The 25,675-nt window shown below is 39.7% G+C and overlaps 1 protein-coding gene across 1 annotated transcript; it reads left to right on the top strand.

Moving 5' to 3' along the window:
- Positions 1-3,681: 3,681 nt before the first annotated feature.
- On the top strand, positions 3,682-4,623 carry LOC101613994 (vomeronasal type-1 receptor 4-like). The gene has a single exon (XM_004672736.2). It carries the CDS (start codon positions 3,682-3,684, stop codon positions 4,621-4,623), a length of 942 nt encoding a protein of 313 aa, XP_004672793.2.
- Positions 4,624-25,675: the final 21,052 nt, after the last annotated feature.

Below are 25,675 nucleotides of genomic sequence, written 5' to 3'. Positions count from 1 at the left end.
AGTAAGCACTTCTCTTGATGGTCATACCCTTATGTTAATGCTAATCTCACTTTTGGTAGAGAATCTTCTCTTTTCAGGCAGAATTGACCTTGGGATGACTCTGAAAGCATCACGGTGCTGGAAAGAAGTATCTGGAGTGCGCAGTACTGCAATATATCTATCACACCTTCCAAGGCACAGGGTCTATTGCAGAAGAAGTGGCAGAAAGAATGTAAGAGCCAAAGGAAGGGTAGGACTCCTTACAAATTGCTCCTCCCAGACACAAAATGGCCTGGATATCCATGACCTCACAGTGCCTGACACTACCTACATATGACCATCATAATAGGAGGAAAAGATTATGACATCAACATAAAAGAGAGACTGATTGATAGATAGGAAATATGATGGAGAGTGGAGTTTGAAGGGGAAAGTGGGGGGAGGGAGGGTATTACCATGGGGTATTTTTTATAATCACAGAAGTTGTTAATAACAAAAATTTTCAAAGGAACAGACAGGGCTTGAGCAATGGCACTTGCCTGCAAAACCAATGGACCTTGGTTCAATTCCCCAGGACCCACATAAGCCAGATGCATAAGGTGGCACATGCATCTAGAGATCGTTGGCAGTGGCTACAGGCCATTCACTCTCTCTTTCTCCCTGTGTCTTTCATCTCAAATAAATGAATAAAAATAAAGTATTTTCAATTAAAAAAAATAAGTCCTTTCCACATTCATACAAAAACTGTAAGAATCTATTCAGCATGTATTTACGTATTTATTTATTGAGGTAGGGTCTCACTCTATCTTAGGCTGACCTGAAAATAATGCTGCTGTCTCAGAGTGTCCTCAAACTCACAATGATCTTCCTACCTCTGCCTCCCAAGTGCTTACAATAAATATTTGTGCCACCATACTCAGCAAGAAATTTTTTGTTTGCTGTAATAAAAGCTGTTGGTCAAAAGTTCATTTGTATATGTGGTCTGGGTATTGGTAGTTTGTACACTCAGTGTACTGTGGGAAACTGACTCTTGGGGAACACAAAGTCATGTCACAGCTTCCTTTCAACCAAATTCCCCTTAATCAGAACCCAATCTCTGAACTATGCAATTCCTTGGACACCCTCTCTGATGCTAACACTCCGGGAGAAAATCCCAACCCTCTACAGGAGTTCTGACACAGAATTTTCTTCTAGTTAGTGACAGGAAGAAGTGTTTTTCAGCCCTGATGTCATCTCCCTAAACAGACACTGTCATCACTGTCTCCTGTGACATGATCACCTTGATCACAGGGGAGATTAGGTCTCAGTATATGAAAGTCTCACCCTGAGATACTGAGTTCTTCCTTGGTATGCATGGGATTGCTGTCTCTCTGATCCCTGGATAACATACCTGATCTCACAACAACATTAGCAAGTAAGTTTCTTTCTATCTTTTTTTTTTTTTTTTTTTTTTGTTATTGAGTTAGGGTCTCACTCTTCCCAGGCTGACCTGGAATTAACAATGTAGTCTCAGGGTGGCCTTGAACTCTCGTTGATCCTCCTCCTACCTCTACCAACGAGTGCTGGGATTAAAGGAGTGCACCACCACACCCGGATTGCAGGTCAGTTTCTTATCCCCACTTCCCCAGCCTCAGACAGTAGGACAGTGCAGTGGAGCTGGGTGAGAGCTGCTCTCAGATATGGTCACATTCTTAGAGACAAAGGCACACGGAGAAAAGAATCCAACCTCAGGTCTGAGCTCACCCCTTGCAGGAACCCAGTAGAAAGAGAATGACTGACCCTGGAATTTCCTTTTTGAAGCTCTTAGCAAAGGGATTCACTGTGATTTCCTTTGGAGAACCAGGGAGCAAGGAGTTGTCTCAGTGACAAAAATGTGTGTGATTGTGTTTCAGAATTCAGTTTCTCTTCTTTTTCTGCTGGGGTCCTGTCACATTCTATTGAAAGAGATGCCTACAATTGCTGGCAGATTTTAGTGACCTATGGGAGCCATTCCCATAGTGCATAGACAGCTGGATTCAGTGTCCTGGATTTTCTGTCCACACATTACAGGGCTGATAACAGCATTCATTTCTATCCTGGAATCACTTGCTCCAGTTGGCACAGTGACAAGCTTTCTGTCATCCTTGAGGACAGGAACAGAAACAAGAATTCAATTTCATAATTACATACATAAAAGCAGACTCTGAAAGATTCACGTTGCAATGTTCCCAGTGAGGTTTCTCACCCATCAGCAGACTTAGTCTGACATAGTGTGGGTAAAATGTTTCCGTCTCTGCAGCATTGGATTCCAAGGGCTCTGGCTGCTCAAGCAATTTGACCCTTTTCAATGCTTAGTAGAAATGATTGTCACAGATATTTTTGTCCTGTAGTAAATAAAAGATTTCCCAAACAACTGGAGTTGGTTTGTAGTGGTCGTAGGCCCTGGCATGCACATTCTCTTTTTCTGTCTTTCCTCTCTCTCTCTCTCTCTCTCTCTCTCTTGCTCTCACTCTTGCTCTTGCTCTTTCTCTTTCTCTCACTCTATCTCTTGCTCTCTCTCTCCTTACAAACTAATGAATAAAAATTTTGAGAAAGCATTACATATCATGTATGCCATCCTAATATCAAGCCACTTTTCACTCAACACCATTACTAATGATTTAACTGTCAAAATTACTATAACGTATCAACTATTGTCTTATTAAAAAATATTTATTAGGTTGCAAGAAAGAGGTAGAGCTGTATCAGGACCCCTTGGCCCTGAAAATGAACACCAAATGCACACACCAATTTGTGCATCTCACTTTATATGGCTACTAGGGATTCAAATCCAGGCAATCAGGCTTTCAAAAAAGCATCTTTAACCACTGAACAATCTCTACAGCCCCACTATTGTCTTTTGATACTTGCATTTTAAAAATATATGTTATTGGCCAGCAGACAATTTCATAATTAAGAGACTACATAAAAATATGTGCAAGGACTGGACATGGTGGTGCAAGCTTTAATATGAGTACTTGAGATGCATAGGTAGGAGGATAGCTGCAAGTCACAGGCCAGCCTGGAAGCACAAAATGAGTTCCAGGTCAGCTTGGGCTACTGTGAGACTCCACGTTGAAAAAGGAAAAAAAAAGTAGAGAGTGAAATCCTATGTCAAAAAACAACAAACAAAAAAGGATGCTCAAGGAGGTTTTTTTAAAAAAAATACTTAAGAAATAATTCATAAAAGGAGAAAGAACGTAAATTGAAATAACTGGCATGTACCAAGAAAACAATATTCTTTCCTATATTCTGAGGGGTGTTTTTTCATTTGTTGCAGACACTTGAATTCCAGCAAATCTGCGCTGATTTCCTATAGTGGCTCTAGAAAACATGAAGCATATTTGCACTCATCATATATCTCAAAATTTGAAACTTTGGACAAGGTATTGTTAAATTTTAGTCAGATATTATTTGTAAAGCATGATGAAAAAACCTTGACACAAAGCATGAAAAATATATGGTTTATGTTTCATGGAAATAACATGAATAATATCTTTCTACATCTGAAAAACTAGGAAATACTAAGAAACTTATGACAAAAAGTAAATTTATTATCACTTATTAATAGAAGTTATGCTTACAGGTGGCTGGAATATTTTACATGTCATACAGGAAGTAGCGCCTCTTGTCGGTGAAGAGTCCTGTGCTCTGATACTGAGAGACAATCCAGGAAGGTGACAGATGTCCTCCACAAACCTGACCATGGGGATCATGTTCCTGTCACAGACGGCACTGGGAGTCCTGGGGAACTGCGCCTGCCTTGGCTACTTTGTTCTCACTGACTTCTCGGGGAGACGGATGAAGCCCACAGATCTGATTGTCAAGCACCTGACCTGGGCCAACTTCATGGTTCTTCTCTTTAAAGGAATCCCCCAGACAATGACTGCCTTTGGTGTGAGTTATTTTCTAGATGATATTCTGTGCAAACTCATCTTTTATTTCCACAGAGTGGCCAGAGGAGTGTCCCTTGGTTCCACATCACTCTTGAGTGTCTGTCAGGTCATCACAATCAGCCCCAGCAATTCCAAGTGGGGACAGCTCAAGTTCAGAGCCCCCAAAGTCATTGGTTCCTCCTTGGGTCTGTGCTGGGTCCTGCAACTGCTGATAAATGCCTATATTCCCACGATTGTGATAGACATCTTGGGGACAAAAAATAGCACAGGATTTACAGATGTTGTATACTGTCACATTGTAGATATTCACAGTCTAACAAAGATATTCTATGCAATCATATTTGCCTCCATTGATGTCGTGTGTTTGGGAATCATGATGTGGGCCAGTGGCTCCATGGTCCTTATGCTCACAAAGCACAAGCAGATGGTCCAACACATTCACAGCTCCCTGTCTCCTCGGTCATCACCTGAGGCCAGGGCTACCCAGAGCATCCTTGCCCTGGTGAGCAGCTTTGTGCTCTTATATATGATCTCTATCATCTTAGTTGTATGTTACTCTTTCTCTGGTGTAACCACTAGGTGGCTGGTCAATGCCAGTGTTGCAATGTCTGCATGCTTCCCAGCCTTCTGCCCCTTCCTGCTCCTCAGCCAGTACACCAAGGTTTCCAACTTCTGCTTTACTTGTTCATATGAAATAACCCATGGCCCTCGGATAGTGGGAGAGCTCTAAGAGGAATATTACTTGTCGATGCCATTCTTCCAGGTTATTATATTCCCAAAATGAACCACTCACATTAAACACCCATTATAGCCAGAATAAGCCCCTAACATCATTCTCATATATTCTTCACACCAGGCAATCATTAAAGCAGTGTGAAAATGTACACATGATTGTTACCGATAGTTTCCTTTGAAAATGCTGCAGTACAAAGGAAATTTAGACACTGTACTATGTGTAATTTTGAACAATTAGTTTGGAATTTTCAGTCCAACATCTCTTATATTGACAAAGTTTAACCACTATGCACCTTCAATTTGTGTAACCTTCATTCAAAAGGGAAGAAAGGGAATATTAAGTGTCAAATTCATTCAGATAAATGGAACCAGAAAAAAAAAATGATGGGCTAGAGTCAGAGTGACCAGGAATGTATCATTTTCTGACAATTTATGGGCTTTCTATAATATGGGGAGTTGCACTGCATTACATTTCTCAAGTATTAATGTTTCAGATATAAATATGTACTATTTGGGTATAGCAAAATTATTTTGTCATGCTCATATAATCATCCAGCTATAAAATATTCAAAAACCAGTAAAGAAATATTCATTAAGACCATGGTGGGTTGAATTTAAATTCAATGAATTGAATGTAAAAAGTTCTCATCAGGCTCATATGAGCAGATTCTTAATCTGGAGAGTGTGATGTGATCGAGGAACGTTGTAGAACCACCACCATGAAACATGCCAGGGAGAAGTGTGTGACGGAAACAAAACGAGAAGTCATAATCCCCCTCCCCTTGTTCTCTCTTTTTTTCATTTCTTTTTGCTTCCTTCTTCCTCTCTCTCTCTCTCTTTCCCTCTCTCTTTCCCTCTTCTTCCTGAATTATAGCACTATGATCAGTTTGCTCATGTTAGTGCCATGTTGTTTTTTTGTCTCTAACATTCAAAACTCTACCTTCAGCCTGTAGAAATGGCATAGGTTTTAAGGTACTTGCCTACAAAATCTAAGAATTCATGTTTGACTCTCCAGATTCCACATAAGCCAGACACAAGAGGATACAAGCACACAGGTTGCACATGTGCACAAAGCGGTGCACATGTGTGGAGTTCGGTTGTGGTAGCTGAAGGCCTTGGTATGTCAATTCTCTCTCTTTCTCTCTCTCTCTCTCCTCTCACTCTCTCATATAAAAATGGCTAGTTTATTGCCAAAAAAAAGGAAACTATCCTCTGTACTTTTAAATCTAAATCAAGATTTTATTTCCTGATATTTCTTCTATTCAAACATTTTGCCCCCCCCCCCCAATAAGTAAGCAATAAATATACATTGACAATATTATAAAGAAAATATTATGATTGAATATCTTATTGATGTGAAATTCACTTAAAGTGGTGTGATGGTCAGTCTCATTGTCAACCTGATTGAATCTGGGAGAAATTAATATGCATCACTCTGGGCAGGACTTTGATGGTATTTCCAGGATGCAATAGTTGTGGGGAGTTATGACCTACCCCAGAGTGGGCACCAACTTCTGGATACAGGCTAGTTATAAACATACCCAGGGAAAAATCAGCACTGGTTGCTTGCCTGTAAGAGCACTTATCTTGATGTCGCCGCAGCTAACACATCCCTTGTCAACAGCAGAATCTAGCAAATCCAGTCTTCCAATGTGGGATGAAGAGCAGTGACTGTCCACAAGTCTTCTGGCTTCCAACACTAGCTTGAGACTGCTGAAAGATCTTGCTCATCAACTGAGTTCTCAGCAACTCCACTGTGTAGACAACTTTCACCACTTACCCCTTAATGTGTATGCCAATATAATAGACTTTTATTCATTATTGTATTTACTGTAGTGAATCATGACAAATATACCACTCTGAAATGAGCATGTGATATTCCCATGTAATTTTATTCTTCAATATCTTTCTTGAGATTTTCTTTTAAGTTTTCATTGCAAAGGTCTCTAGCTCCTTGGTTAAACATACTGCAAGTCATTTCAATTCTTGAGATGATTGTGAGGTTGTTTCTCTGATTTCTTCCTCAACACTTTGATATTTGTGTATAGGAATGCCTGTAATATCTTGGGCTATTTTTTTTTTAATTTTGCCGTTCTGCTCAAGTGCATATCATCTTGGTCTTATGATGTGTTGAGATAGGTTACTGCCATTCCCACTTTCATCAGGTCTATCAGTGAATGAGTATTATAGTTTTGTAAAAACGAGCACGTTGTGACAGTTATGATGATCTTATTTTTGTGTTTGAGTCCATTTATTTGTATTGATTTGTTTAGGTTGAACCATTCCTCTGTAACTTTGTCAGAAAAATATTCTTTGATTTTGTGTGTGTGTGTGTGTGTGTGTGTGTATACCTTCATGTGGAGGTAGGGGGACAACCTTGGGTTTCCTCCTCATCAAGGCCATCCAATTTTTTAGACAGGATCACTCAAAGACCAGGAGCATATGAAGTGCAATGGAGTGGACTGAGTGTGAACCCCAGAGATCTTCTGTCTCTATTAATATAATTGAAACATTCAAAAATGAAGCTTGAAATATTTCATTGAGAATTATTACACATATACTCATTAGGATATTGGTTCATCATTTTCTATTTTGGAGAGAATGTCTGACGATAATATTAAGGGAATAGTTTCTTTCTGCACATATAGTTTAACAAACAACCACTAGTCCTAGGCTTCTCACCCACTTTGTTTTTGAGAGCGCATAAGGTGTTGCAGAAATCGACAGATAGAGAACTCTGCTTCAGAATAGCTTATTCTAGAACCTTATTGCATATAATTTAGTCATTTTAATTATTTACTTGAGAGAACGAAAGAGGAAGGTAAAGACAGAAAATGTGAGCAACAAGGCCACTAGCCACTGAAAATTAACTCCAGATGTATGTGCCACCTTGTCCATCCTGCTTTATGTGGGTGCTGGGGAACTGAACCTGGGAGGTTTGCATTTGCCAACAAGCTCCTTAACCACTGGGCCTTCTCTCTAGGCCCAATTTAGACATTTCAGATGATAACTTTTGGGACTGTACAGTTATTAAGTTTATGAAAACACTTTAATTTTGTATAAAAACAAAATAAGGTAAGGTGTTTTGTGACCTTGCAATGGGATCACTATGCTTGACACTGAGGATAAGTGTGACTATTTGAGGTACAGATGGCATTAAAGTAACCTGGGATGAGCAGACAATGACTTAACCACCATTACAACTCAGGAAATGTGAAAACTCCACAAATCCATGTCCGTGGATTAATCTCAGGGAAAGGTCCTAGAGTATTCAACAGTGTTCAGTCACAAAGGCATCATAAACCTTGTAAAGTGGGTTCCAGGGCTGTTTTGAGTGCCTTCCAGAAGAGGGACACCTTGTCTTATTGTGCTGGATTTAGGATTTGTCTGCCCCCTCTGAAGTTCTGTCCTTCTGAAGCTCCTCCCACAGGTTATAGCCTGTTCCTATGGTAACTATAAACAGACCTTACACTTGCCTGGCTACAAGAATTTTAAGCAAAGAGGTGAAGAATGACGTCACAATTTTCTGGATAGACAAAGCACAGCTTGGTTCAGGTTTTGGCAATCCTGGCCTGATGTTCAGACATTGAAATCTGGAGTGGGAGGCTGGGGAGGAGGAGTACAACCAAGGACCAGGAAACAACAAGCACATGAAAACAGGAATCATACACTAAGAAAGAACTAAGAACATGGAACATGTAAATGTTTTGATGTTCCCAGGCTGAAGTCGCCCAACGTGGAATAATGGGAACCTGGCAGACTGCTGCCCTGTTTGAGGCATTCTTGTCCAGGTGGTCAATCGGTGTGCGGGTGGATATACCTTCATAAGTTATGAGGCAATCTTCATATTTAATGTGCTAAACTTTACTTCTATAACCTGTGCTTGTTTGTCAACACCTCTCCATTCCCTTTCTCTTTCCTTTCTCTTCTTTTTGTCAGCCAGCTGCATCTGCAGCATCTGTATTTCATTTTTTTTACATTTTCATTTTTTTATTTTTTATTCTCAATTTTTATTAACATTTTCCATGATCATAAATATATCCCATGGTAATACCCTCCCTCCACACCCCCCCCCCCACTTTCCCTTTGGAATTCCATTCTCCATCATATCCCATCCCTATCTCAATCAGTCTCTCTTTTATTTTGATGTCATAGCCTTTTCCTCCTCTTATGATGGTCTTGTGTAGGTAGTGTCAGGCACTATGAGGTCATGGATATCCAGGCCACTTTATGTCTGGAGGGAGCACGTTATAAGGAGTCCTACCCTTCCTTTGGCTCTTACATTCTTTCTGCCACCTCTTCCACATTAGACCCTGAGCCTTGGAAGGTGTGATCGAGATGTTGCTCAGTACTCCAGTTACTTCTTAACAGCATTATGATACCTTCTGAGTCATCCCAAGGTCACTTCCATCTGAAAGAGAAGATTCTCTACCCAAAGTGAGAGCAGCATTAATATGCGGGTATAAATATTAAGAGAAGTTCTTACTGGGCAGTTTGATAAGCATAGTATATACATTTTTCCCACATCAGCAGATGTTGCACTCCTAGGGCTCATGACTACCCCTGTTTTAAGTTTTCAGTATCAGGGATGTGTTTCCCCCCATGGAGCGGGCTGCCAGTCCAATTAGAGGGCAGTTGGTTTCCACCATGACAGACGTGCCACTATTGCACTGGTTGGCTAATTTGGTCTGGCTTGCCAGTTATAAGGCTTGCAGTGTCCTCTGTTGAGTATCTTCACTGGTGATACCTGTTTCTCCCATTGAACTACATGTAGAATGGCTTCTTCCAGCTTTCTGTCAGCTGGTCTACATGGAGGAGTTTATCAGCTCAGTTCCAGCAGGATTTCTCAGTAGCCTTGCAGCCTAAGTATGTGGAGTCTTCAGCAATAGGGTCTTCCATCTATTCCTGGTGGGAACCCAAGGGCCTTGGCAATGGCCTATAGTGTTTTGGAGGCATCAGGGACCTCCCTGGCAAACAACTCACTGGAGGTATCCCATCCCTGGCACTGAAAATTTTCTAACAAAAATCTATGGCTCCTGAGTGTTCCATTGTCCAAAAATGGAAGATTCCATATGATTTATTTGCATCCTCTTAGGTTTTTATTAGCCCTCCCTCCACCTTTCCTTTACTCAATCTCTTCCCCTGACCTCACTTTGGGCCTTTTCAACCCCGTTAATCTATTCTTCTATTTACATATATATAATACCAACCTATTAAGTACCCTCCTCCCTTCCTTCCTCTTCCCTTTATATCTGCTTTTTATCTTACTGGCCTCTGCTACTCTGGTCATACAACCCTGGTGGACACACCATGTGGGCAGACCTGGAGGAGACTCAAGGCGTATTGCCCCCTCATTTGAGTGAGGGCTCCTTCCTGGAAGACAGAGCAAACCTGCTGGGGAGATCTGCTCCCATCCATACCATGTTTGAATTACTGAGTCATCCCCTAAAGGACTCAGACTCTTCTGGCCACCACGAATATGAGCCTGATGCTGTAACATGCTTCTTTTTTTTGGGGGGGGGGGGGCCGGTGTCTGTGTAACACTTGTGTGTCTTGTCATTGCCCTAATCGTACAGATGATCCTCCCCTGACTCAATAACACAGGACAGATTCCTTCCTCCCCTTTAGGACTCTGCCTTGCACACTGGAAAGACATCAAAGCAGTTGCCTGTAACAATGGGGTAAATGTTAAAAAAGTCAGATGTATTACATTTTGTTCCTCTAAATGGCCTATCTACAATGTAAAATGGCCACCAGGGGATCTGTCACCTAAATACTAGAGGTTAAAAAAATTTGCTTTTCTCCCTAGGACCAGACACCCTGATCAAATCCCTTATTTTGTGACCTAGAGGAACCTCACAGAAGAGCCTCTCCACTGGATGAAGTCTTTCCTCCCTTCCTAATCCCCTCCTTTATAGGTGCTGGCAGTTACACCCAAAAGAGACACCAAACCCACATCTGGTTCCCTGCCCAGCCACAACAGCACATCAAAAAGTGGCAAGAAAGAAAAAAAAAGTCAACTTTGTTACACGATATCATAAATATAATTACTGAATTTATGTTCTAGGTCAACTTCAACTTTCATAGAGGATTATGAAAAACAACAAAATTCTCTCTAAAGTGGTAACTTATAATTGTCAGGTATTAAAACAATTGTAAAGTACTTAAAAGGAAGAAGCAACTGACCTGACTTTTAGGCCAGCCTGCCTCAAGATAACAACAATATTTGCCTTAGTTTAGTGTCTTATTGGTATTAATGACATAAAATTGTCTTTAGACTACTTGCTTGTTAGTAAGTAATAGGATTAGTTAATTTGGTGTAGTTTTTCATAATAGCCTTATAACATAGGTGGTTAACAATGGGATGAGATGAATTGATTAAAGAAACTGGGAAGGAATTTTTCAACGTTGGGACATAGAATGCTCGTTAAAAATGCTTTTTGAGTGGTACTTAGATAAGAATGTTAAAGTATGTAAATAAAGATGCATGTATGTTGCAAGGAATTTTCAAGGTAAACCTAAATGCCATGATAAAGTTAGAGATTTTTCAGCTGTTTACAGACACTTAAGGATACTCTAAAAGTTCTATACAGGGATATAGTCTTAATCTACATTCATCTTATATTAGACACAGGTGATGCCTATGCTTGGTGGGTCACAAAGTCATAAGTACAGATATAATTGGAGGTTTAGCCAGGTTAAACATAGACAAGAGTCTATCACCTTGTGTTTTACAAATGGGTAAATTTGCTACGTAACAACAAGCAACTTCAAAATAAGAAAAGGAATGTCAGGATACTTATCTCTCTGCTCTGTAATTTCATTTTAGTCTTTCATCCAACATATGCTACTTAAATTCATGGAAAGCTGGTCTCAAAAAAAAAATGAATAGAATTCCCTTTATCTCAGACCCCATGCAAGTTTAAGCCATGTGTCCCCCAGACTCTGACTAGAGACAAAATGGCCAATTGTCTCTGACAAAGAAAAAGGAGTACAACATATAACTGTGGTTCTCTTTAGTTCTTCTCTTTTGAACACCTAAAGTCACATCTGTTAGATAAAATTTCTCACTAGACAAAATGTCAAATAGGTAAACTGAGTCAAGGTATTTGATCAAATAACAAACTCCTTACATAAGACAAGCATCATGCTTTCCTAATGTGTATATCAGGGTAATGGCCCCTGCATTGAAACATTTAACTGGACTAAATCTAACGTTTACCTTATGTCAAGGTTTTAATAACTGGAGAAACTGAGTCTTACAATAAGGCCTCACTCATTAACAGGTCACTGATACTAATTTATTATGATTTAAGGATTATAAAACTGGCTTTAGGACTCTCTCAGGAAAGTAAATTAGGTTCCTCTTTTCATCAAGGTTTTAATTATTCTTAAGATAAAGGTTCACATAGAAGTGGCTAATTTCCAAAAGTGAAGTACTCTTACTTAAAGACATTGTGATTTTTTTTTAAAATTAGTTTTCTGGGCTGGAGAGATGGCTTAGCGGTTAAGCGCTTGCCTGTGAAGCTAAGGACCCCGGTTCAAGGCTCGGTTCCCCAGGTCCCACGTTAGCCAGATGCACAAGGGGGCGCACGCGTCTGGAGTTCGTTTGCAGAGGCTGGAGGCCCTGGCGCGCCCATTCTCTCTCTCTCTCCCTCTCTCTGTCCTTCTCTCTGTGTCTGTCGCTCTCAAATAAATAAATAAAATTAAAAAAAAATTAGTTTTCTATTCAGCAAATACAGGCAGTGTGGTACCATTATTAGGCTCATCCGTGACCTACCCCTCCCCATTGGCCCCTCCTTGTTGAGGTATACTGGTCATGAATTGTGGAGTTAACCCACAGTTATTGGTACGATATATGTCTCTGCATATCATGACCCAACATGTGACTCTGACATTCTTTCCGCCCCCTCTTCCACAAAATTTCCCTGAGCCATGTTGGGTTCATTTTTGCTCTGCTTCAGTGATGAGGTGTTTGGGGCCTCTGAGGCTCTGGCTCTCTGATTTGGTAGGAGTTGATTTTTCTCTGTGTTGGTCTCCTTCCACCTTGTGCTGGTATCCAGTTCACCAGGAAAACAGCACCCTTGCTTGTTTCACCAATTTTCCTTAGTTTCACCTGGGGCCCTTTTTAGGTGTGATGGGGTAGCTCTCTCCTTAGGATCTGCATCTATCTGATAAAGATAAGATTCTTCAATGGAAAGTAAGTTAGCACCAGTACAAATGAGATAAACTTTATTTATTTTTATATTTTTTTAGAGAGAGAGAAAGTTTAATAGGAGTAGGCCCTCTTGTAGCCCATGATTGATGGTAGCTTGATATTGGAGAGTGGGCTAGTGTTTGGATATGGTTCTGACTTGTTTCCCAGCTCCAGCTCTGGGTCCTGTACCACTGAGGGGATCAGTTAGCCAAATCAAGAGGAGTTGGTTCCCCACCATGGCTTTGTGCCACTATTGCACATGTGTGGGCATCACACCAGGTTATTTGCTGCTAAGTAGGTTGGACCATGAGTTGCTTGGACAGATATTAGTCGTTTCTCCCAGTCGCCCATGTAGCACCTTCTGGCACTAGACATGCTGACTGTCTGGAGACTGACTCTCTCCTGGCTTCCAGCCATGCTGTTCCATTTTACTTGTCAGCTACATATGGTGTCTTCAGCAATAGGGTCTTACCACTACCCTTTGGTGGGTCATCAATGCTCTGACAGAAATCTGTCATTCTTTTAGGAAACCTTGTAGGTTTCTCTGATTAAAAGCTCATTGTGGGTGGTAGCCCCATGCTGGTACTGGGAGTTATAGGTCAGTGCCCACTAAGAAAATGAGGAAAAAGATTAATATACAAGAGTTAGAGAGGAGAGCGAAAGAGAGGGAGAGGGAGGAATGAAGGGAGAGAGGGAAGATGTAGAGGATTTAGGTTAGACTTGATCCTACCCTCTCCATTGTCTTGTGGTTCAGGTGTTTCCTGTAAGGGCCTGGTGAAGGTTCAGCCATTTGGTCTGCCTTTTATGGTATTTTTAATGGTATTTTACCTTTTATGGTATTTATGGTAATTTTATGGTACCATTGCCATTTGGATCCAGATTTGTGTTTCCCAGCCCTCTGAAGCCCTCTCTTCCCCCACATCCATCCTAGTGGTCTCGTCCATGAGATGCTTGCTGGGTGTGTAAGGTATCTTGGGTAGATTCAGGTTAGGTGCTGTATATGAGTGAGATAATGTGGCAATATTTTTTCTGTGATTGGGTAAGTTCACTGAGAATGATCTGTTCCAGGTTCAATAATTTTTCCTCAAATTTCATTGTGTCATTTTTTCTTGCTGCTGTATAGAATTGCATTGTGTAAATATACCACATCTTAGTTATCCATTCTTCTAGTGATGGACATCTGGGTTGATTCCAGCTCTTAGCTATTACGAATTGAGCCACTACAAACATGGCTGATCAAATCCCTCTGGTCTGTGGTTTGAAGGTTTTAAGGTAGATGCCCAGTAAGGGAATAACTGGGTCTGTTGATATCTCTACAGTCAGCTTTTTCAGGAGTCTCCATATTGCTTTCTAAAGTGGTTGTACATTCCTACATTCCCACCAACAGGGGATGAGTGTTCCTACCTCACCACATCCTTGCCCACATCTATTTTCATTTGATTTTTTGATGTTTGCTATCATGTGGAATCTCATGGTTGTTTTAATTCACATTTCTCTGATGATTAGGGATGATGAACATTTTCTTGCCATTTGTATTTCTTCCTCTGTGAACTATCTGTTCAGCTCTTTGCCCCATTTTGTGAGTGGGGTGTTTGACTTCTTACTGTTTCGATTTTTGGGTTCTTTGTAGATTCTAGAGATTAGGCCTCTATCAGTTGGATATCCTGCAAATATTTCCTCCCATTCTGTGGGTAATCTATTGGCTTTGCTTATTGTATGCTTGTCTGTAAAGAAACTCTTCAGATTACACATAAATATTTGCTACACTATTAGACACACGCTTAGAACTAAAGAAACTGTGGACCTGAGGAGATGGCTTAGCAGTTAAGGCACTTGCCTGCAAAGCCAAAAGTCCAGGTTCAATTTTCCAGGACCCATGTAAGCCAGGTGCACAAGGTGACTGTAGTGATTTGATTCAGGTGTCCCCTATAAACTTGGGTGTTCTGAATGCTAGGTTCCCAGCTGATGGAGATTTGAGAATTAATGCCTTCTGGAGGCAGTGTATTGTTGGGGGCAGGCATATAGGTGTTATAGCCAGTTTCTGCTTGCCAGTGTTTGGCATACTTTCCTGTTGCTATGGTCCACCTTATGTTGGCCAGGGAGTGATGTCCACCCTCTGCTCATGTCATCATTTTCCCTGCCATCATGGAACTTCCCCCTTGAGCCTATAAGCCAAAATAAATCTTTTTTTTCCCACAAAAAAAAAAAAAAAGAAACTCTTCAGCTTCATGTGATCCCATTGGTTGAGTGAATGTTTAAGATCATAAGCTATTGGGGTTTTGTTCAGGAAGTCTTTTTCCATTCCTCTCTCATGGAAAGTACTTCCTAAATTTTCTTCCAGTAGTAGCCGAGTTTCTGGTCGTATATTGAGGTTTTGATCCATTTGGATTTGAGTGTAGTACAGGGTGAAATGTGTGGATCAAGTTTCAGTGTCCTGCATGTGGTTATTCAGTTTGTACAGCAGCATTTGTTGAAGATGCTGTCTTTTTTCCAGCCTATATTGTTCGGGCCTTTGTCAAATATCAAGCAGCTATAGTTGCTTGACCCAAAGTCTGGGTCCTCAAGTCTATTCCATTGGTCTATACTCCTGTTTTTATGCCAGTACATGCTGTTTTTCTTACTATGGCTTTGTAATATAGCTTTAGATCCAGTATGGTGATGCCACCAGAGGTATTTCTTTTGCTGAGGATATGTTTGGATATGCGAGGCCTTCTGCCTTTGCATATGAAATTTGACATCATTTTTTCTCTCTGTGTGAAGAATACTGTAGGGATCTTAATTGGAATTGCATTAAATCTATATATTGCCTTTGGTAGGATTGTCATCTTCACAATGTTAATTCTGCCTATCCAGAAGCATGGGAAGTCATTCCATTTTCTCAAGTCCTCCTCAATTTCTTTTTTGAGTGTTTTTATGTTTTCATTATATAGATCTTTCACTTCCTTTGTTAGCGTTATTCCAAGGTATTTTATATTTTTTTGTTGCTATTGAAAATGGGACTATGTCCCTTTTTACTTTCTCTGTATCTTTGTCACTTGCACATAAAAATGCTACTGATTTTTGTGCATTGATTTTGTATCCTTCAACTTTTCTATAGGAGTTAATCTCCTTCAGGAGTTTTGGGATGGAGTCTCTCAGGTATCTTACATATTACTGTCATGTCACCAGCTAATAGAACTAACTTAACTTCTTCCTTTCCAAGTTGTATCCCTTTTATTTACTTCTGCTGTCTTATTGCTTGAGCTAGGGCTTCGAATACTATATTGAAAAGCAGAGGTGAGAGTGGGCAACCCTGTCTTGTTCCTGATCTTAATGGGAATTCCTCCAGTCTCTCTCCATTAAGTATTATTTGGGCCTTTGGAGCTTTGTATATTGCCTTTATTATGTTAAGATATGTACCAACCATGCCAATTCTCTCCAATGTTTTGATCATGAAGTGATGTTGTACCTTGTCAAAGGCCTTTTCTGCATCTATTGAAATGATCATGTGGATTTTATGTTTAACCTTGTTTTTGACAGATTTCCATATGTTGAACCACCCTTGTGTTCCTGGGATGAATCCCCCTTGGTCAAGGTGGATAATGCTTGGGATGTATTGTTGGATTCGGTTTACAGGATTTTGTTTAGGATCTTTGCATCTAAGTTCATTAGGGAAATAGGCCAGTAGTTTCCTTTTTTGTGGCATCTCTGCCTGGTTTTGGAATTAGGGTGATACTAGCTTCATAAAAGGAGTTGGGTAGCTCTCCCTGTTCTTCAATTCACACTTTAAAGAAGATTAGTTTGAGTTCTTCCATGAAGGTTTGTTAGAATTCAACTGAGAAGCCATCTGGTCCTGGACTTTTCTTTTGGGGGAGGTTTTCTATTACTTTTTCAATCTCCATGAGTGTGATGGGTTCATTGAGGTGATCAATCTTTTCTGAGTTTAGCTTTGGTAGATGGTATGCATCCAGGAATTTATCCATCTCCTCCATATTATCCAGTTTTGTGGAATAGAGGTTTTTGAAATAAGTCCTGATGAGTCTCCCAATTTCACTTATGTCTGTTGTGATCTCTCCTTTTTCATTTTGAATTTTGTAAATTTGAAGCTTCTCCCTTTTTTGCTTGATCAAATTGGCCAAGAGTTTGTCAATCTTGTTTATTTTTTCAAAGAACCAGCTCTTTGTTTTGTCAATTGTCTTAATTGTTTCCTTGGTTTCCAATTCATTGATTTCTGCTCTGATTTTAATTATTTCTTTCCTTCTGTAGCTCTTTGGGTTGGATTTTTCTTGTTTTTCCAGTGCCTTTAGGTGGATGGTTAGGTTATTGATTTGGGGTCTTGCTGTCTTTTTTATGAAGGCTTTGAATGCTATGAATTTTCCCCTGAGGACCGCCTTCATTGTGTTCCATAAGTTTTGGTATGATGTGTTCTTATTTTCATTCAATTCCAGGAATTTTGAAATTCAGGTTTAAGTGATTTAATTTCAGTAATAACAACTTTTACCTTCCTGGAATATGTTAGGATAGCTTACTTGCACTTTATCAAATTTAAATCATGGGTAAAGCATAAAATTGTTTTATGTTAATAAAAGTATCTCTTGTACATAAAATCAATAACTATAAAGTTTAAGCCAAAATCATGGGTTGTCAAATAATGGTTTTCTTTTCAAAATATTTACCAGGATTATATTAAAATTTAGCTACCTGTTTTGGTTTAAAAAAAATTATTATGCTCTATGGCATTGTTTCCAATGTTCTCTGGGTAATTTGTACCAACACAGGTATCTAAACTAATCAAAGATGTTTTCAAACCCAGGTACTAAGAATTTCTAGGTCAAATGAATTAATCTGTAAATCAATTGGTACTGTTTTAAAGACTGGTAGCAGGTTCTGCCTATATTTATAAATGTTAAGTATTTAAAATGTGAGACATTTATAAGTATTAGATATTTAAAATTTATAAGTATTAGATATGTCTACTTTCTATACCTCATATATAAGGCATATGCTACCATAGTACAACTAAAAATTTAAAGATAGGGTAATCAGACTCTCAAATCTCAATTACAAAAACAAAAGGGGGAATCCAAATGGCTCCTTCCCTTGTGGAGGATTGCTGGCTTTGCCTCTGATCTGAACCTCCCTGGCCACTTGCAGTATTCACCAATAATGCCAATGATACAACTACACATGCCCATACAAGCCCCCCCCCCCACCAAAATTGCTCAGCCACCTTCCCTATTCCTGTCCAGTTTTTCCCAATGTCTCCTTCTGAAACTTGCATTTGGGCCCCACATTCCCCTAATGTTTGCGGAGGCAGGATGGCCTACAAAACAGGGGAGGACTAGACCTATTGACTGCCGAAAAGGGAGGCATATGTTTATTTTTACAGGAAAAATGCAGTTTCTATGCCAATAGATCGGGAATCATTCAAGAAGAGACCAAAGGACTTCAGGAGTACCTGAAGAAGAGACAGCGGGACCTCCAGGACAACCCACTGTGGACGGGCCTGCATGGCTTCTTACCCTACCCTCCTCCCTCTACTTGGACCTCTTCTTTTCCTTTTCCTTATCCTCACTGTGGAGCCATGTGTAATTAACAAAATTACACCATTCATTCACCAGCAACCAGAGGCAATAAAATTCCCATCAGGTTGAGATACATTACCACAGCCTGGCAACTCAGGAATTAAGTTCCTCAGATGACCCACTGCCACCTCCTCTGCCCTCCATGTGACCAATGACAGGTAAGATCTCAGACTGACTGCAACACCTAAGACAGGCCATGGAGTGGATTCACAGCGAGCTAAACACATGGTAGCCAGTGACGGGTAAGATCCCCAGAGGGGGACAAACTAAGACAGGGGCCATGGTGACTAATGCTCTTACAAAAACAAAAGAGGGAGATGCTGGGGCTTTGAGAGTCCTGGACTCGAGGCCTAGTGGAACTTCCGGAGCCTAGCTAAAATTTGGTGACCTGCCTCTGGCCAGCTATGGCTCAGTAGGGTGTTGAATTGCCTCTGGCTACTTCCACGTAGGAAATTAGAGTTCCCACGCATGTGTGTGATTAGAACCAGTCATCTAAAAAGTCATAGTATGCTATTGGCCCTTACACCTTATCCCCTCCTGAGATCCCCACCTTCGTTCCCAACACTATATAAACACCTGCGTGTTACAAGAAAGCTAGCTCCTGCTTTAAAGAGACTCCCAGCTCGGTGGTGTGTTCCTGGCCATCGACACTCACCCTCCTCCTCAACCCCTTGAGAGGAACCAGCAGTCCTGGTACTTCCTCAGCACTACCTGCCGGAGAGCCCAGCAAGCCTTCACACTGATGTCTTTCCCAGACCCTCATGACTGTGAAGCGCACCTCAGTACTCTTGTAGGGAACATAGTCATTGAAAACCTACACTTTAGAGGGGAGCAGAACTACCTGGTTCAATGCTTATTTAAAAAAATTATTTATTATTTAGGTATTTATTCATGAGAGAGAGATAAAAAAGAAAAAAAAAAGTAGAGAGAGAGAAGGGGAAGGGAATTAATGGGCCAGGGCCTCTATCCACTGCAAATGAACTCCAGATGCAAGAACCTCTCTTTTCATCTGGCTTATGTATGAGTGGAGTAATTGAACCTGGGTCCTTAAGCTTTGCAGTCAAGCACCTTAACCACTAAGCCATCTGTCCAGCTGCAACTTTTACTTAAATTTTTTTGTTAATTTTTAAGATTTATATGAGAGTGACAGACAGAGAGAGAAATGGGGGGAAAGAGAGACAGAGAGAGAATGGGCACAGCAGGGCCTCCAGCCACTACAAATGTACAGATACATGAGCCACCTTGTGCATCTGACTTATGAGGGTCCTAAGGAATCAAGCCTAGAACCTGGGACCTTAGGCTTTCAGGAATCAAAGACTAAGGAAGAACTAAAAACAGGGAAAGTATAAATGTTACCATGTTCCCTGGGTAAATATTCCAGAAAAAGTGCTTATTACAAGTGTGTCCTTCTACAAACACTACCTAAGGACAAAAGGCAGCTTTCACTCTGGTATCTCTCCCAGACCTGCAGGACTATGAGGAGCCCCTGAGTGTTCCTACATGGAATGTGGTCATAGAGAACGCACATATTAGAGGGGAGCAGAAATATCTGGTTCAATGTTTATTTTTGAAAAAAATGTTTATTTTTTCTTTATTTATTTATTTGAGAAAGAAAGAGGCATATAGAGATTAAGGTAGAGAGAGGAATTAGTGCACCAGGGCCTCTGGCCACAGCCAGTGAACTCCAGATGCGTGCACCACCCTGTGCATCGCGCTTATGTGGGTACTACGTAATTGAACCTGGGTCCTTAGCTTTTGCAGGCAAACTTTATCACTAAGCCAAAGTTTACTTTTAAATGAAAGTAATTTCTGTACATAGGTATCAATCTCAGTAATTAAAACCCACCAAAATCACAAGATTTCCAGACCTTTCTCATGTTAATTTTTATAATAACCTTATCCATTTCTTCTTCCCTTCTGATCTACCTGCATTTAAGCTACTTTTCATATTTTATTTTTTCCTTTATGAAAGAGGAGAGAGAAAATGAGGGCATCTAGCACCTCAAATAAACTCCAGATGTATGTGAACCATGTGCACTTGGCTTACATGTGTTCCGCAGTAATGAAGCTGAGAACTTGGGATTTCCAGGTAAACACCATAACCACTGAGCCATCTCTCAAGCCCTCTACCTGCTTTTGTCTACAGGAATTTCAGGGTGTGTCTTTGAAATCACCCCTGATGAAATCTCTGCTCCTCTTTAAGATTAAATCTCTGCTCCTCTTTAAGATTGCTCTCTGCTCTGTGTCCATCCCATGACTTCATTCATCTGGAGTTTTATCAACTTCTTTTCCATGTTCTATGATCCTTTATAGCTATACAATAAACTGTGCGTACTCTGAACAACCCCAGAGAGCCCAGGCTGAGGCTGAGAATGACGGTACATATGACCGAACGTGCACTTTAATGTCAGCCCACCTGAAGTGATGACGACCTCTCACTTTTATGCTCAGTAATGTTATTTCCTCAGTCAGATCCATTACATACAGCAAGAGCTTCCTGAACTTCATATTTGAGAAGCTTTAGCAACTCCTGAGACATTTTTTATAACTTTTGTCCTTAACTATTTTCCAAGATTATGGTAATATTTATATGTTACATGATTTTGTGATTTCTTTTTGAGATAATAATGTGAAGGGTTTGTACTATCTCCTGGGATGGTCTACAGTGAAATAAAAAAGCTACATAATCTTAAAATTTATATACCAAGGGCCTGAAGAGATGTCTCAGCAGTTAAGGTATTTGCCTACATAGCCTACCCAGGTTCTGTTCCCCAGGATCCATGTAGAGCTGGACGCACCATCTGTCTGTAATAAGCTCAAGATAACTCCAACTTCAATAATGGCAGTAGTACATATATATACTGAATCAAGGGAGCCCATTTACTCCTTCTTTGATGAGAGTACACAATAAAACTGTTGTTTATTATATCTTTCTTTGAATATTCATTGACATTTTTAATCCATGACCACACTGTAGTGGCCATAATAATCCTTTTTTCTCCTCTTTTCCTCCCTTACAGCACTCCCCTTACCAACTAGTATTTCTTCTATTTTGATGCCACATGCTTCCTGCCATCTTCCATCCATTACATCAAAATGTTGATGGGATCAAATATTAAGCAGGATTTGGGGAGGCCATGACATAATAGCAAGGAAAGAAACTCTCAATACTAGGAAGACATCTTACAGTAGATGACCTCTGAATGAATCATCCTTCAAACTTGTTACTTGAAAATGTCCTTCTTGGAAACACCATGTAGGTATTTGCCTCTTCAATCTCTACTATCTCTTCTCTCTGTCTCTCTGACTATCTATCTCCATTTCTTCTTCAGGTATTTGGACTTGGACTTGATTTCATGAGACGTAATATGGACTGAATAGTAATAAAGATGAAGTGGAGGGCAGTTTAGAGGTGCACATTTCCAGATGTCAGAGTGGAATGGACAGGTGGAATTATAGGAAATAAAAATGGATAAGTAGTATATGAACATTTCCACTAAACATGGGATGAGGCCCTGACATGATCTGTACCCATCGCAATACCACCATCCCCCTTACCTCACAATCACTCTCTTGTGCCATATGTGGGTTTTTTTTTTAATTTTTCAATAACATGTCAGGCCACAAAGTCATGGTAGTTAACATATATGAGTCTTACTGAGTAATTATAAATTTGGAACTGTTCTCCCTCATCATTACCCTACACAAATGTTTCCTCTCTTCACCTAATACTGCTTTCTTATTCTCACTCCTTTCATTTGTTGGGAACTTCAATAATTTCCATGATAACATTTTGAAAAAAAGATATTTTCATATTAATTTCTATTATAGCAAAATATCTTAAAATAGTTGCCTATATTCAAACTTTTCCCTCTCCCTTCTGGTGGCTATTGATTGCTCTTGAAGTTTTTACCACTTTTAAGAATAGTCTTGATGTTGTACACAGGGGTCATAGTTACTAAATATAATGATGTCATATAATGCTTTAAAAATAATAATCTTAGAACATTTTGTGCCTTTTAGCTCTGTCTTGAACTTGGGCTTGACTCTCCTTTCCCAGTTCATCTTATTCTATAGCAAGTCTCATTCCCTAGTTGTTTTGTTATACCCAATTCACCCTCAACATTTTCATTAAAGTAGCTCTGTGGGTTCTCCTGGATCACAGATAAATGGTTTAAGTTAAGCACATAATGTAGAAAGAGTGTTTGCTTTCTTTGCAGAGACTTGGAGCCAAAATAACACTATGTTCTAATCCCCCCTCCCCAGGAGAACTGTGAGTGTCCATGGGATTCCACAAAGTTTCTCTCATTAGTCTCACAACTCATTTGGATATACTTAGCTATCACTAGTAATTGTGTCTGGTAATTGGTAAAAGAGACAAAAGGCTTTGAGATTTGTTTTAAGTTTTATCATTAGGCGCTGTCATTCTTGTACCAAGAGATCAGATAATCTCAGGTCAGGAGGAAGGCAAGATCAGAGGACTTTAATGTATCTCTGAGATAATTGTTGTTTCTTCAGCACTAATCCTCAGAGTGTTGGGACTGGACCATTCTCCTGACAAAAGACAGCATAGAGGTGGTTATTTATCAGACCTGTACACAGAGGCACACACTGAAGTGGACTGTGAGTCAGGAAGGAAAAATGCAAAACCTGGAAAGTGACTTTCCAACAAAGCTTATACTGTCTCACAGACATGAAGGCAACGTGGATCAAGGTGTGTTTATAACACATGGCCTACACTATGATATAAAGCTGAAAGCAAGAAACTCCACATGCATCTCTGTCCTCCAAAGTGTATCCTGTACATGAGCACCTCAGATACCAGCTAGTGGTGTGAGTCAGTGTAGTGTAAGCTGCTGTGCAAGTTACTTAAGGAGACAATTCTGTAGTTAGAATGTCAGGCCCTACTTACAGGAAAGTGGGGTGGTGAAAGTCACACCAATATGAACTCTGGTGCGGAATCATGGGCAGACACCCACTTCTTGAATATCACACTTTAAATATTCATAAATATAACAAAAACCTGATTTGATTTATAGCATGATGAGTGTCTCTACAGATAACTGTTATTGTCAGAAGTGTTTCTCCCTCTCACAAAAAGGGAGGTTGTCAGTGGAATATGTCATGAGGGCAAGTTACAGAAAGTAAAGTCACCTGGTTTTGTTAGAATATGAATGATTCTGACATTTCCTATAAGGCTCTTGTTTTACTGAAAATTGTCTAAGCCAGTCTACAGTGTATTTACTCTTCCCATTCCAATTGTCTCCCTCACAGTTCTCCAGAGCTTATGGTATTCCTTCATTGGTTCATTTTTGTGAAGAGATAAACTTAAGGTGTGTGTGCATACATGTGTAAAAAGACTTTTACATGAGCACAAATTAACAAACCTAAAGATTTATGGAATATTTTGATAAATAATGAAGCATAATCTTTAAGGTTCATGTATTTGATTTTTATGTATTTGTTTCTTTTGAGAAAGGATGCCACAATGTAACATGATCAAGCTTTGAACTCAATGTCACCTAAACTCTGCCTCTCAATTCTTTTTTATATTTGACTTATTTTTTAAGTAATTTTGGTCTTTTTTGCCAGCTAGACTATACATGTGTACAAATGTATCAATTTAAAAATATCATGAGAACAGATAAATTGCAGTGAAATTGTACAATCATTGTGTAATACTGAGAAAGGTTATTTCCAACAAGAGTGTGTTTCCATTGCTCTTTGTCTTTCACTTACTCCTCAATTATTGTTCTGATAATGTACATGCATTTTTATCACAAGTCAAGATAGTCGTTGTGGGGCTGGAGAGATGTCTCAGCAGCAACAGTGACTGCTTGAAAATCCTAAAGACCTGGCTTTGATTCTCCAGTATCCATGTAAGCCAGATGCACAGAGTGGTGCATGCATCTGAAGTTCCTTTGCAGTGGCTAGAAGCCCTGGTGCACCCATTCTCTCCCTCCCTCTCTCTCAATACGGAAATAAAATTATTTTTAAATACTCATCATAGGAATTTACAGGTGTTATGAAGGAATTGCTTTAACTATTTCATGCTAAAAGTTTCTAAAAGATATTACAAGTGATGATTTTGTAAATATTCTGTGAATGTCATTTCTTCTTCCAAATCTTAATCTTTTGCATATCAAGTTAAGGTAATCGAATACTCCATGTGTAATGACTTCATGTGTTCACTTCACGGTATTTGAAATTTGAATTTTCATCTCTGGGGCTTTGGGTTATTACACTGCATGTGACTATGTGGAGTGATTGTGGTCATTGTACATTTTCATCCAAAAGAAACAACAGCAAATATTTGGCTTCAAATAGAGAACTGCACAAATACTGAGTGATGTAATATGGTAATGGAAATTATTTTGTTATTATCCTTTATAAAAGATGTTTTTTCAATATGGACTCTTTTTATATAAACAGGAAAATACTCAGCCAACAGAAAAAGACTTGATAACGTCACCATACCAAAGACCATTATAAAAGGATAAATGAAGTTTTTTCAAAAATTATTAATTTATTTATTTGTGAGAGAGAAAGAAATAATGGGCATGCCAAGGCCTCTAGCCACTGCAAACAAACTCCTGACATATGTGTCACCTTGTGCATCTGACTTTAAGTGGATACTAAGGAATCAAACCTGGGTGTCAACACTCTTTGCAGACAAGTTCCTTAATTCTGAGTGTCCTCTCCTAAATACCACACACACACACACACACACACACACATTTCTATGAAGCAAGCCTTCTAATTCAATATTTGAAAACTACAGGGATAAAGTTTGAATTTCTAAATTCTTCATTTCTAAATGGAAAATCACTAGTACTAAACAATAAATTTGCATTGCTGTGAAGAAACACACCACTGGTTCTTTTCTCTGAGAGTTTCTGACTCTGAGGGAATGAATTGTCTTCAAGACTGAATGTCTTCCAGCACCCTGACAACTGGAATCATCATTGCCTCACAGACAGGAGTTGGAATCTTGGGTAACATTTTCCTCCTTTCTTGTTATATCTTCATGTCATACGTTGGACAAAGGTTAAAGGACATTGATTTGATTCTCAAGAACCTTATTTTAGCCAACTGCTAGTTCTTATCTCTAGAAGAATTCCTTGGACAATGTTTTCTAGGTGATTTTGGGTGCAAAGTAGTTTTCTACCTTCACATAATGACCAGAGGTGTGTTTCTTGGTGCTACCTGTATCCTGAGTTGCTTCTAGGTCATCAAGATCAGCCCTGGCAGTGCTCAGTGGATGAAGGTCAAGGCTGCACCTCTCT

This window comes from Jaculus jaculus, chromosome 14 (assembly GCF_020740685.1).
Source record: "Jaculus jaculus isolate mJacJac1 chromosome 14, mJacJac1.mat.Y.cur, whole genome shotgun sequence".
In the NCBI taxonomy this organism is placed as follows: domain Eukaryota; kingdom Metazoa; phylum Chordata; class Mammalia; order Rodentia; family Dipodidae; genus Jaculus; species Jaculus jaculus.
The sequence above is the reverse complement of the archived record's forward strand: the minus strand, read 5'-3'. Positions and strand labels throughout refer to the sequence as shown.